The sequence below is a fragment of the Lynx canadensis genome, chromosome B3, assembly GCF_007474595.2.
Source record: "Lynx canadensis isolate LIC74 chromosome B3, mLynCan4.pri.v2, whole genome shotgun sequence".
NCBI lineage: Eukaryota > Metazoa > Chordata > Mammalia > Carnivora > Felidae > Lynx > Lynx canadensis.
In genome coordinates this window covers 134871356-134884339 of record NC_044308.2, presented here as the reverse complement: position 1 = coordinate 134884339, position 12984 = coordinate 134871356, and the positions used below count along the sequence as shown (strand labels likewise).

At 54.4% G+C, this 12984-nt stretch overlaps 1 protein-coding gene and 1 non-coding gene across 3 annotated transcripts in view; both read right to left on the bottom strand.

The window, feature by feature from the left end:
• The window catches only part of SLC24A4 (solute carrier family 24 member 4), a 170153-nt gene that overhangs the window by 46281 nt on the left and 110888 nt on the right, over nt 1-12984 (bottom strand). The window contains exons 4-10 of one of the 2 annotated variants that reach the window (XM_030319822.1): nt 11843-11917; nt 8645-8729; nt 8005-8108; nt 7106-7180; nt 4382-4407; nt 2730-2783; nt 960-1102 (exon numbers count right to left, since the gene is read on the bottom strand). In XM_030319822.1, coding sequence (XP_030175682.1) covers nt 960-1102; nt 2730-2783; nt 4382-4407; nt 7106-7180; nt 8005-8108; nt 8645-8729; nt 11843-11917 — 562 coding nt within the window. The remainder of the gene's footprint in view (nt 1-959; nt 1103-2729; nt 2784-4381; nt 4408-7105; nt 7181-8004; nt 8109-8644; nt 8730-11842; nt 11918-12984) is intronic. The other variant, XM_030319823.1, reaches the window with a different exon arrangement.
• On the bottom strand, nt 11279-11351 carry TRNAK-CUU. Its single transcript has one exon. It is a non-coding gene; the product is annotated as a tRNA-Lys (tRNA).

Below are 12984 nucleotides of genomic sequence, written 5' to 3'. Positions count from 1 at the left end.
CACACGTCCCAGACACGAGCAAACAGGTCCCCGGGACCACCTGGCCCGTCACAGACACCACGCAGGAGTTAAAGTGGCCTGAAAGAGGACGTGACTTGCCCAGGGGCACGGGAGAGAGACCCTCAGGTGGCCAGTCCATCTGGCATGCTGGTTAAGAAGGACTGGAGATGCCAGCCCAATCTGTTTTCCCACGTCCTCATTACCAGAGCCCTTTCAGGCCCCAACGCTCACTGGGCTCGCAGAACGGAGATGCTCCGGTCTTGCTGGCAGCTGGCCCCACAGACGGATCCCTTAGTAACCGGTGGATGAAGATGTGGCTTCCAAAGTGGGAGCCAGGTGGGCCTAGAGGACCAGGGGAGCTCGGCAGGGACCACAGGGGCTGGCTCCCGAGGCCCAGAACCCCAGACAGCGGGGCCAAAGAGCAGCTGAGGAGGCAAGGCTGCCGCGCCCCGGGGCAGGGCTCCCAGGCAGGGCTCCGTGGGGCCCACTCTGGGCATTCCCGCTCTGCTCCGAGGCTGCCCTCCGTAGCCTCGCTGTTGCTCTGGGCAACGAGCCAGAGGTCCCTCCAGAGCAGAGTCCTCCCCCTGAACTGGGCCTGGCGTGTGGGAAATCACAGGGAGGCCTGAGTCTGCTCTGTCACCCCAAGTCATCAGCCTCCTGCCACCACCTTTCTCAGGGATCGGGGAGGTAATTCACTGCATTTCAAAAAAGCCCAGTAGGCCTGGAGCCTCCTTCAGGCTCCGAACGTCCCCAGGGTGTGAGGGTTTGACTTTGTCAGTCCTTCTCCCTTCTGTGCAAATGTAAATCTGAGCCACACCTCATTGAGGGCCCTGGGACCCAAAGTAAGAGAGTGACAATTTAGAGGGAAGGTGTGTGTGTGTGTGTGTGTGTGTGCAGGAAAGAGCATGGGAGAGAGGCTTTGGTGACACTTTTGGCCACTCCTGTCTGCTCAGCCTTACCTTGCCCCAGCAATGGCAGGGAGGGGTCATCAGAGCTAGTATCACAGTAATCATTACCATCCTCCAGCTCACTGCTGACCGTGTTGCCATTTGCAATGGTCTTTTGTTTGATGGTGAAAAAGGCCTGCATTTTCACATTGTACCTGGAAGCGAAGGCAGGAGGTCAGAGCCGCGGGAGACACCTGGCAGGAGTTGGGGGGGGGGGCCCGCCTCCCGCCGCCCCTGTGCACACACAGTCACACCCGGCCCCGGGAGTGTCCCAGGGGCAAGGGGGAGCCGAAGAATTTCATCTGAGCTGACAGTCCCGACAGGACCCCTAGAATAACGCGTGGTCAGAGGGCTTGCTCCACAGAGCTGTCAGTGGCCTCCTGGGGGCGTAAGGAATCTTCAGTTCCAAGAACATGACTGACGCCTACTTAGACATGTCCAAAGCTTGTCCTCATAAGAGAAGTTCAGGTCAGCCTGAAGGACAGGCTCCAAGGAGCTGTCACCAGGCTGTCCTCCCAACAGCCTTGAGTCCCACTCCTATGGGCTGCCCGGTGGGCCATCCCTGAATCACTCACAGCCAGGCCCAGAGAAGACACTGTCTCTGTCTCAGACCCCAGGCTTCCCCGCCTCACTGGAAGGCGCTCAGAGAGGAGTTCACCTGAGGACAAGCCTCCTGCACTTGACAGTTTATCACCCGTTTTCACAACACATTATAAATGTTTGATATAAACGTGGAGATTCATAATGTCATAAAGCTCAGTGTTGTTTTTAATTATTTCTGGAGGTGTGAACAAGAAGGTAAAACCTGAAGATGATGATTCAGCTCCTGGGTAGTTTTTCCTTTTTTTTTTTTTTTTTAATGTGGCAAAACATAGGCAACATCAAATTTGCTACCTTAACTTTTTCTATTTTTAAGCATACAATTCACTGCCATTCATTACACTCACAATGTTGGGTAACCATCACATCACCATTATTTACTTCCCAAAATGGTTTCAGCATCTCCAACAATTCTGTGCCCGTTCATCAATTAGGAATCACTCCCTCCCCCACACCCCTGGTAATCTCGAATTTGCTCTCTCTCTGAATTGGGACTCTCCTAGGGTATCTCGCAGAAGTGGAATCATCCAGTATTTGTCCTCCTGTGACTGGCTCCTCTCACTTAGCATGTTTTTAAGGCTCATCCACGTTGTCGCATGTGACACCATTTCCTCCCTTTTTTATGGCTGAATAATATTCCTCACGGGCAGTTCTGAGAGCACTCTGACCCAGGCAGCGTCAAAGGGCTGCAAAAGCATCGCACAACCTGAGACCCAGTGTCTGCATTTTCGTTGCTGTGAGTGGTGTCCCCAGAAGTTGTGCAAGGCAGCGGCCGTGACAGATGGCACTGGATAAAGCCTGGAGCAGAAGTGAGGCCGCCCGGCTCTTCAAAAAAAGAGCGGTGTGAAACTCTCAGGAGATTTACAGTGACAGCGGAAAAGAGCGGCCACTCGGGCACGGAGAAATCAGCACGGAGCAGGAAGAGGCCTTGCTTGCTACCTGTTTGCGAGCAGCCTCATCTGCAACCCACCAGCCGCGACTCCCCCGGCCCGGGTTTGCACAGCACCCCAAAACAGTATCTGAACACCTCACCCCAGAGGGGCATCCTCCAGAGAAGCGGGGCCGGCTGGAAGTCACGGGGAGGTCTATCAGTTAGTTTTGTCCGGGCTCTAACGAAAGGCCAGAGCAGGAAACGGAGTAAGGCGTCAGACTGCCCCGGAGAAGGAGACAGAAGGTACTTACTTCATGATCAGAATGTAAAACACGTACAAGATGATGAGCACCAGGCCTTCCCACCTCAAAGAGAGAAAGGAGACTGGTTAGGGCTGGGGAGGCCCGCAGCACTGAGGCCTGGAGGTGACTGGCAGAGGGGGCGGGGAGGGGGCAGGGCCGGAAGTCCTATGATCCTGCCTGGCCCCGGAGCCCGGCCCAGAACTCCGGCATCCAGGGGAGTCTTCCCCAGCCTGTCCTACAATCTGAAGCCCTCTTGGGGACACAGAAGGCTGACGGTGGGCTCTTCTCAACTACAGGGGGCCTGCAGGGCTCAGGCAGAGTCCCATCAGCTATGGAGAAAAAGGAGGGACCAGGGCCACCACATCGCAGGACTCACAGAGGAGAGTGACCATAGTCATGCTGACTTGATGCTTAAGAGACCCTGTGCTCACCAGAGATTCTGACCAGGGACCAGAAAGGCTGTCGGTACAGAAGGGGCCCTAAGAACTGCCCGAAGAGAGGGGCCGGTACAGGAGCCTCCTGGGCTGAACACAGGGGCGGGGCAGGAGTCGTCGGGTATATACACCACTGCCGTCTAGCTGATGCAGCGCTCAACCCCACGCGTGGCGGGGATCTGTAGCTCAGACCACAAGCCTCTGAGGAGCCACACGCCTTAATCTGTTTGGTAATCCGACAGCTGCATGCTGAAGACCTACTATGTGCTAGGTATAAGGTACGATTGGTTTGGGAGCTCTTCCTCTACTGTCAGAGCCCACAGACCAGCAGAGCCACAGAGAGATTTGTAGATGACCCCACTGCCACCACCCTCGACCCCATCGAGGAAAAGGAGAGCCCAGATGAGGCGTGGCTTCCTGGCTCACATAGTGGGTTAGGGGCTAGGTGGGGGCCAAAAGCAGGCTTCTGTGGGCCCAGAGCACATGGCTGCTCACGTCAGCCAGCTGACTGTCCTCAACCAGGCCTCCTGAGTACAGCCCCACAAATAAACACAGAGAATGTGGACTCTGAATCACTGTCATAAAGAGATCATGTCTATGGCTTATGAACGTATGATACACTCATGCCCTATAGGGCGAATACACCAATCTTTTCTTTAAAGTTTCTGCTTTATAGATCTGAATTAAGGAGTCATTTCCTATCTCAAGGTCATAATGGTGAGTCCCTATATTTTATTCTATTTTGTTTAATTTTCCTTTTTACAGTGAGATCCTTAATTCATCTGGAATCTATTCCTGTATAAGGTGTGAGGGAGAGATCCGATGTGATTCTGTTCTGTATAGGGTTCCCAGTTTTGCCAGCAGCATCTGAGACCCTCTCCCTAACTCACTGTCTGTCGTGACAGCTGTCATATTTCCCCAGCCAAGAAATGGGCCCATTACTGGGTTCTTGGTTCCATATTCCATATTGGCCTACGCTTACCTCGGTGTAAAACACCACACTGTTTTCGTTACTTTAGCATTAAATATATTTTGTTATTTGGCAGTGCAGGAACACTGAGGGATTCTTTGTCACTTTGAAAGAATAAAGGTGTGATTGCTTCAAACGACGCCCTTTTTGCAAGTTCAAAAGCTCATGTTTGTAAAAATAATTTCAAAAAAGATTCAATGAACCCAATGAGGAAGAATACTACCAAAAAAGGAACAAGAAACAAACTTCAAACTTACCACACGATTTCTTCATCATATATGAACTGGAAGGCAAAAGAAACAAAGGGTGGGGGACTTATTTATTCCAAAAGAACACACACAGGTCCCTACACACTCCGAGCTCACATATCATTGCCTTGTTATTTCTACACAAAGCTGGGCTCCTCTCTCCATTTCTGGGTTTCTCAACGGGAGGAGGTGACCTTAGACCTTAGTCGAAACCTAGACCACAAGATGCCAGGCTATGCGGCTCAGCTCAGCCTCCCAAGGGAAACGGCCTGTGCTTCATGACGGTCCGAGTAGCTGTTGGGGCCAACCTGCCATCACTAAGGGCACAGCCTTGCTGGAATCAACACTCTTAAAAACTAAAAGGACACCTGCCTGTCTACCTACAAACCTATGTACCTACCTATCCAGGGGACTCGTGTGTATGGGAGGGAAGGGATATCATTTTCTTAAAATAGAAAAGTGACCCCTTTGGAAATTCTGAGGGCAAAGGACCCACTTGTGCTATCTGAAGGGAGGCCAGGGGTGATGGTGCGGTCATGATGATTTCTGAAGAGGCCACTGACATTGCCCAACAACTCCACCAAGCATCTCTGGCACAGACCCAGATGAATGACACCTCTGCGGTCCAGGGGAGGGATCCTGTGACCACCTTGGCCAGGCCCAGTGTGGACAGGCAGGTGGAGGGGCTGTGCCCACCAACTGATCTTGGAGACATAGGGTCCCCACACCAGAAGCCAGAAGAAGCCAGGGGGCTGCTGTCTGGACTTGGGCCCGTTGTGACCCTCTTCTGGCTGTCATAGCAGGCGTCACACACAGAAGCTGCTGTAGGGGCCACTTCTGAGAGAGTCATTCCTGGCCAGGCATCGCTGTGAGGCTCCCCAAACCCAAGGCTCCGAGGCAAGGGCACTCAACAGAGGAGTGCCCAGTGCCCTCCCCCGCCAGAACGTGAGAACACTTGTGGGGGATATTTTTAGTTTTTTATAACTCCATGAAAGGCTACTGGCATTTAGCCCAGGGTGCTGACCAGTCTAGAACCTGTGAGCTACTTCTCTCAGAAGGGGTTTTCCACATTTGGCACACGTCCTATTTAAAAGGTCTTGCTAAACATTCAGGCAAACGGGGAAAACAAAACCAAACAAATCTGAGCCCAGAACTGAACTCTATTTTAGAAATCAAAGTACTTATACTTTTTTAAATTACGTATTTAATAAATATTTAATTTTCTAGTGAGGTAGCTATCATGTAAATGGAGGGATGATTGTACTTGGGCTCCGCCCACGATTTCATCAGGAGTCATTCCTAATTTTGGAAAATCACGTCGTCAATGTCAGGAATGCTCGCGGGGTCTAAGGCTCCAGCCCAGCACGGCCTCAGTCTGTGCTGGTGGTTTCTGGGCTCAGAGATTTTTCCTTTATGGGACAACGGATTCCACCATTCAGTGCTGTAGTGTCTTTGTGCCCAGACATTTACACACTGAAAGATGTTTTCGTCTTTTATACTTTGAACATCACGTTGATTCTTTTCTACAACTGTGTATGTACAGGTCAATGATTTTTATCTGTAACTTTCATTTTGGGGGGTGTAGGAAGCTGGGGTCCCAGTAACCCCCTGCCTGACATTCACGCCACCCCTGGATATGTGGCCTGGACCTAGGGACTGGCTCCTCACAAAGAGAATAAGGCGAAAGTGAGGAGCTGTCACCTCCAAGATTAGGTTATGGGCAGAACGGGCTTCCGCCCTGGTACCTTCTCACCCTCCCTCTGAAGGAAGCCAGTTACCCTGTTGTGAGCTGTGCTGCGGAACAGCCAGCCAAGCGGGATCGGAGGCCTATCCAAGGCCACGTGAGTGACCCCGAAAGTGGATCCTCCCCCAGGGGAGCCTCGTACCAGGGCCAACACCCGTGAGAAACCCTGAAGCACAGGGCTCGGTAAACCACTCCCAGACTCTGATCCACAGACAACAAGAGTGATCAATACTTGCTATTTCAAGCTATCGACCTGTGGGGAGATTGGGTACCCAGCCACAGACAGTACGAGGGATGTGACTGTCCTTTCCAGGTGGCTCTAGGTGGTGTAAGGTTGAGAACTGTGTCTGGGGGGAGCACATTCCAGTCAATCTGGGCACACCACGTGCACCTGCCCCCATGCCACCACTTGGATTGAAATGGCTCCCTTGTTGGATGGTGCACTCCTCAGCAGTAGCCGGTGTCCTGTGCCATGAAGGCACCCTGGCCCTCGGGGGACTGCGGGGATATCGCCCCTTGCTTTCCACGCTACCAGACTCTAGAAATCACTGTTCCAGCTCTTCCGGCTTTTCTCCCTGGTGCCCCGGCTTCCCACTCTGCCTGCCCCCAGCCTGCTTCTCTCCTTCCTGCTCTGCAGTGAGCTGTGAACCCAGAAACTCTGATTCTCAGGAAACCCGGCGCTGCGTGAGGATCCGAGGGCCCGATGAGCGAAGGGCTTGAACTTAACTGTGTGGACCGTGTGACCACGCTCTGACTTTTCCAAGGCCTTTTCGTATCCAAGGTGGGCCCGGGATGTGCTCCATCACCAAGGTGTCAGGTAGGAGGCTTTCAGGCAAGGGAGGCACAGCGGGGAGGGGACTGGTCACTTTGACTACAGTGAATGGTCAGCACAGCCCACAGTTGGGGTGCCCTGGGTCCTCTGGTTATAGTGCCAGGGACAGAGATGGGCAGGGGTCATGTGCCTGCACAGGGGCAGGAAGGAAACTCACGGCAATGAGCACGATGACAGAGAGGGTGTAGTACACGGAGTCTCGGCACACGGCCCACCATGTCAGACGGACCACCTGCCAAGCAAAGGGCCGTCAGCGGCTAGTGGCTGGAGAGATGGGGGCGGTGGTGTGAGGGTGGCTTTCTCACCACCCCCAGACCCCCACAGGTGCAGGGACATGCCCAGGGAGCAACTCCTAACTGTGCTACCCGAAACCCATCCTTCCTGGCTGCTCAAGGCCACCCTGTATTTTTCATTATACGTGGGGAACAGAACAGAAAGCATGGAATGTTTGTAAGTGAAGGCAAAGCTGCCCTCTGTTCCTCCAAGGTAACAGACATCTCAGGCTTCACAGCAGAAGCCCAGGGTCAAGGCAGAGGCCAGAGGCACTTGCTTCCCCTGTGGTTCTGGAACCTCCTGGTAGTAACTAGCTGCCCATCTCTACCTCCATTGGCCAGGCAGGGCCTAATCATGAGCCCAACTCTCTGGGGTTGAGTCTAACGCCCACATGGCCCTGAGGACCGGGGAGATGCTGATGGGGTACCAACCGCAGGCCAATGTCATGCTCCTTGCCAAGGAGGCCAAAGCAGACTTCAGATATTTCCAGAATCTAGCTCAGGGTCAGGGTTACAGGAGGCGCCTCTCAAAGATGTCCTGCTGTTGAATGAATGCTCACCCTTGGGCTGGCCAAGGGAGCAGACCCCGTCCCTGCTCTCAGATGCACTGAGGCTGGATGTGCAAGGAACGTCAGAGGCCACTTGTACACATGAGGACCTGGGCTCGGAGGGGGAAGCCAACTTGCCTGCAGCCTCGGGCAATTAAGGGCACAACTAAGGTGAGGCCTCGGGTCCCCCCACTGCTGTCCCTTATGTCACTCTATAAAGGGAGAAAAACACTGACCTGCCCCGCAAATAATCCACAGACTCCAATGATACACAGGATGTTAAACACCGCAGAGCCCACAATGGTCCCAACCCCAACGTCTCCGTGGGTGATGAACACGCCTGGAAGGGAAAGGCAGAAATCCTCTTGTGCGTACACTTCCTCAGACCCAGGCTGCTGCGAGGCCCTTGTCCCCAACCCCATGGACTGAGGGACTGGTTCTAGGACGCCCATGATGCTGACAACGGCCAAACCAGAGAGGAGGAGGTGTCCCGAGGGACCACCTACTCCACTCCTCCACCCCCCCCCGCCTTTTTTCCCTTTTAACAGCTTTATTGAGAAATAATTCACATGCCATAAAACCCACCCATTCAAAGCGTAAGACCCAGCGTTTTGGTAGAGTTCCAGAATGGTGCAGCCAGCACACAATCTGATTTTAGAACACCTTCGTCACCCCCCAAAAGAAACCTTGTACCCATCAGCCCTTTGCTCCACCACATGCCCCGGGGAACCACGAGTTTACTTTCTGTCTCCCTGGCTCTCCCGTCTTACAGATGAGAAAACAGAGGCTCGGAGCTGACGAATGCCCTCACTGGTCACGGCCCCAGACCGGGACTCTCTCTAAGATCCCACGTCCCCAGCTGGTGGGATTTCTTACCAATAACAGAGGCAAACAGCTCGGGCGTCGAGCTTCCCGCGGCCATGAAGGTGGCTCCGGCCACATCTTCACTCAGATGGAGTTTCTGAAACAGAAGCGACCGCGGACATTCAGGCTGTGAGGCGGGGAGAGCAGACAGTCCCCCGATACTCTGGCAGCCGCAGAAAGCGTGGGAAAGCGGTGCTGTTGCCAGAGTCGAGCACCCTGCACCCTGAGCACACACGTCTCCTGCTACTCTGCTGGCCGCTCAACCCAGAGGCCCCCGTCCCCTTCTTCTGTCAGTTTCCGCTCGTTCCCCAAAGCCCCTGAACGAGGTCTCCTTGATGAAGCCTTTCCAGGTACAACACCCAGGACAGGTGGGAGGTTCCGGTCCTCCCATTAATGAAACACAAATCACACAGCGAGGGTCTGAGGTCTGTGAGCTTCCCTGCCCCACTGGCCGATGAGGGCACGGTCGGTCTTTTTCACCCACGGATCGCCAGTGCCTAAGAGAGAGGCTGGTACACAGCGGTGCTCAATGGGGAGCCACCTCCGATGCCCACACAGACCTTGGGTACCATGCGGACTGCGACGCATCGGGGCCGTGGAACCCGGAGGCCCCAGACACACAGCTTGGCTCTTGCATTCCAGAAGGCCTTCGCCGTGGCAGGCCCGATGCCCGGCTGGCCGCTGAGACAAACACCCAGGTACCCTACTCCCAGGGATAAGGGAGAATGAGGCGGGGCTGGAGCCCTGTTGAGACTCACTTTGCTTGGCAAGGCCGTGCTCCGGCCACAGAAGCCCATCCTCTGACTGGGAATGTGGTGCCAGGGACTTTCGATGCCAGGAGAAACCACCGAGATCCTGGGTCTCCCCGAACAGCACCTTTTTTTTTTTTTTAAGTTTATTTTTACTTATCTGGGTGAGAGAGAGCAAGTAGGGGAGGGGCAGAGAGGGAGAGACAGAATCCCAAGCAGGCTCCATACTGTTAGCACGGGGCCCGATGCAGGGCTCGAATTTACAAACTGTGAGATCGTGGCCTGAGCCTGAATCAAGAGCCAGACGCTTAACTGACTGAGCCGTCGGGGCGCCCCTGCCTGAACACCACCTTGAAGGTGCCCACCCTGTGGTACTCAGAAGGCCTCTGGGCAGGGCTGGGTCTCCTCTGGCATCCACCTTCCAAAGCACCCTGGTCAGCCCGGGGCTCTGGAGTCCCTGAGGAACACAGAGTCTGGCACAACCTCCCTGCTGACCTTGCTGACCTTCTATAGAAGGGGTCCCTCAGAGGGGTCAGAGCTCTGGGCTTGACAGAAGCTGGGGCGTGGCACAATACTGACCTACCCGGGTGGAAACCCGGCCACCCTAACCTTGTCAGACAGGAAGGTTCCACAGAAGATGTTCTGCCATCAGAGCATCTCCAGTATCTTCTAGCAGAATACAAACTGTTCTGCCTTTGTCTCCTGGAACACCCTTCCCTGCCCTCTCTGCTTGGAGAAATCCTTCCCACTTCGGAAGTCTGGACCAAATACCACTTCCTCCACGAAGCCCTCCTAGGCTTCTCCCCGAAAGAGACATTCCCTCCCTCCTTTGGGCTCTTCGGTCCTTTGATGGCTCTTACAAGCCCCTTCCGTTGGTTTTTGCCTATAGGGCCAAGGCCATCCCGCTCACCCACCTCTGTGTCCTTACAAAGACAGGCAACCTTGAGGGGCACCTCCACGGCACATGGTCCTGTGCCATTGGTCACCCATCTTCCACAGGCTTCTGCCACCCCCAAAATGGCAGAGGACACCCCCCCATTGCTGGGGTCCCCAAGCTCTCGCATTAGTGAGTGCCCAGAGTGCACACTCTGTAAGGCCCAGCTGACTGGCTTTCCCGAGGGCCTCCTCCGAGGAAGCAGCAGGTGGTTTACACCCAGCACACTGCTCCAGGGGCCCTGAGGCGAGGCCTCCCACCCCGACACCCCCGGCGGCCATTTCCGGATTCTCTCCTTATGCTCCTTCTCTGGCTCAAGTCGCTTACTGACCTGTGGCTCGTTCCGAGCGGGGTGAGAAGTGGAGTGGTGAGCAAGGGGGGGCGGGGGGAGGGGAGGCCTTTGCACACCCCTGCCAGGCCACTCCCTCTTCAGGAGGCCCAAGTCAAAAAGTCCCCATTCCGTGCCGAGCAGCAGGGAAGCACCTGTCCTAACAAGCTGTGTCCCCCGGCTGCCAATGTCACAACAACAAGGCGGCCTCAAGTAGCTGGGAGATCTCACACGGACGAAGTGAGCCAAAGCCCAGAGTCACCTGCACATAGTAGGTGCTGCAAACAGAGGTAATTCTCCTTCCCTGGCTGGAAGCCAAGAGTAAGGCAGAGCTGAGAGACACAGGAGACTTAAAAACAAATTTCTTGGGGCGCCTGGGTGGCGCAGTCGGTTAAGCGTCCGACTTCAGCCAGGTCACGATCTCGCGGTCCGTGAGTTCGAGCCCCGCGTCGGGCTCTGGGCTGATGGCTCAGAGCCTGGAGCCTGCTTCGGATTCTGTGTCTCCCTCTCTCTCTGCCCCCCCCCCCCCCCGTTCATGCTCTGTCTCTCTCTGTCCCAAAAATAAATAAACGTTGAAAAAAAAAATCCTTTAAAAACAAATTTCTTTGTAAGATTTTATTTTTAAGCAATAACTACACCCAACATGGGGCTTGAACCCACAGCCCCGAGATCAAGAGTCACATGCTCTCCCGACTGAGCCAGCCAGGCGCCCCAGCACTGGAGTTTTTACGTGTGAGGCAAGAGACAAGAAAACCAAACCTTCACAAATACTTAAAGGGAAAAACGTCAGCCTGTGAACTTGGAACAAAGGGCCTTCCTCGCTCTGCCTCTGCATCTCCCCCAAAGACACAGATCCCTACCTGGTGCCTGCCACCTGCAGCTTGGTACGAGAAATGCTCCCTAACCAGACAGGCTTGGCTTCACGGCCAACAGCTCGCCATGAAGCCAGAGGCTCTGGGTGATGACCGCACGCCTCTTCTGCCAAATCTGGGAGAAGACACCCCCCCGCCCACCGACTCTCCTCTGGGCGTTCCAAAGCCAGGCTTTGCTGGGGCCACACTAAGCGTTTGGCCTGACCATCTTCACCACCAGAGTGCTCCCCACTCAGTCTGGCCCTGACGCGTCCCGTGTCCTTGGTCGCCCCAGCCCTCCACCCGCACCCCGGCTTTGCTGAGGGATCCCAAGTCCCTCCTGCGTACCTCGCAGATCTTCTCTAGAGACGGAACGAAGAAGTCATCACACACTATGGCCAAGGCGTAGAACATGTACAGAGCCTGAGAAGGAAATGGGGGATCGTCAGCGAAGGCACCTACCGCCAAGGAGGCATGGCTGGGCATCCGTCATGCCCAGAGCCAGCCTGCCAAGGCGGAGGCACACACAGAGGAAGATTCTAGCACCACAGAGGCTGGCTCCCTCAATCCTCTCACGAGCAGATGGGGAAACTGAGCCCAAGGAGGGGAAATAATATGCTGGGCGGCAAAGGGGCCAAAAGCTCAGGCCACACGGCCTTGGGCTCTTTCCTCTGCTCTTAAAGCACCAGCTGTCTCCCTGGCACTAGAGTATGGTCTCGAAATGCAAGATCTCACCCTTAGGGCCAAGGAGAGCATTTAGAATCACCCTTTTAAGAGTTTGAAATAATAATTATCCCAATTTTCCCCCTTCATTTTTGCTGAAGGCACCATTTTCTTCTTACCAGCTGGCCACCCCCTGCCGAAACAAGTGGCAATTTGAGAGCCAGCGGTACCTGGGATGCTACCTAATGTTGGCAGAGGTTCAAAGACACAAGCCACTCACACTGGGGGGTTCAAGGCACAAAAAGTCCAGATTCTAATGCTGATTCTGGGACTTAGCTGTCATGTGACTTTGGATAAGTCACATCTCCAGGTCTCCGTTTCTTCATCTGTTTAATGGCAGAGTGAGAACAGATTGACAGTTTTCACACGGTTTTATATACAGAACCCCTCCCTGCCCTGCCCATCCGACATGGTTTCCCTGAGCCTATCCTATGGGCCAGGCACTATTCCAGGCATCAGGGATACATGGTGAATCCGCCAGGAAATGCCTCTGCCTCCTGTAACTTACCTTAGCGGGGGACAAAGAGACAAAGTCTAACTGTTGGGGAAAGGCAAGTGCAAAGGTCCTGGGGCAGGAGTATGCTTGGTGCACCTGAGGAACAGCAAGGTCACTGATGCAGGTAGAACACAGTGAGACGGAGATGGAAAACAGAGGATGTGAGGTTGGAGGGAAAGGCAAGGACCAGAGAGTCCGTGGACAGGTGGGACTTTATGCTAAATGCTAAGGGAAGCATTTCTTTCTTCAAAGACAAAGTGATATGGATGCT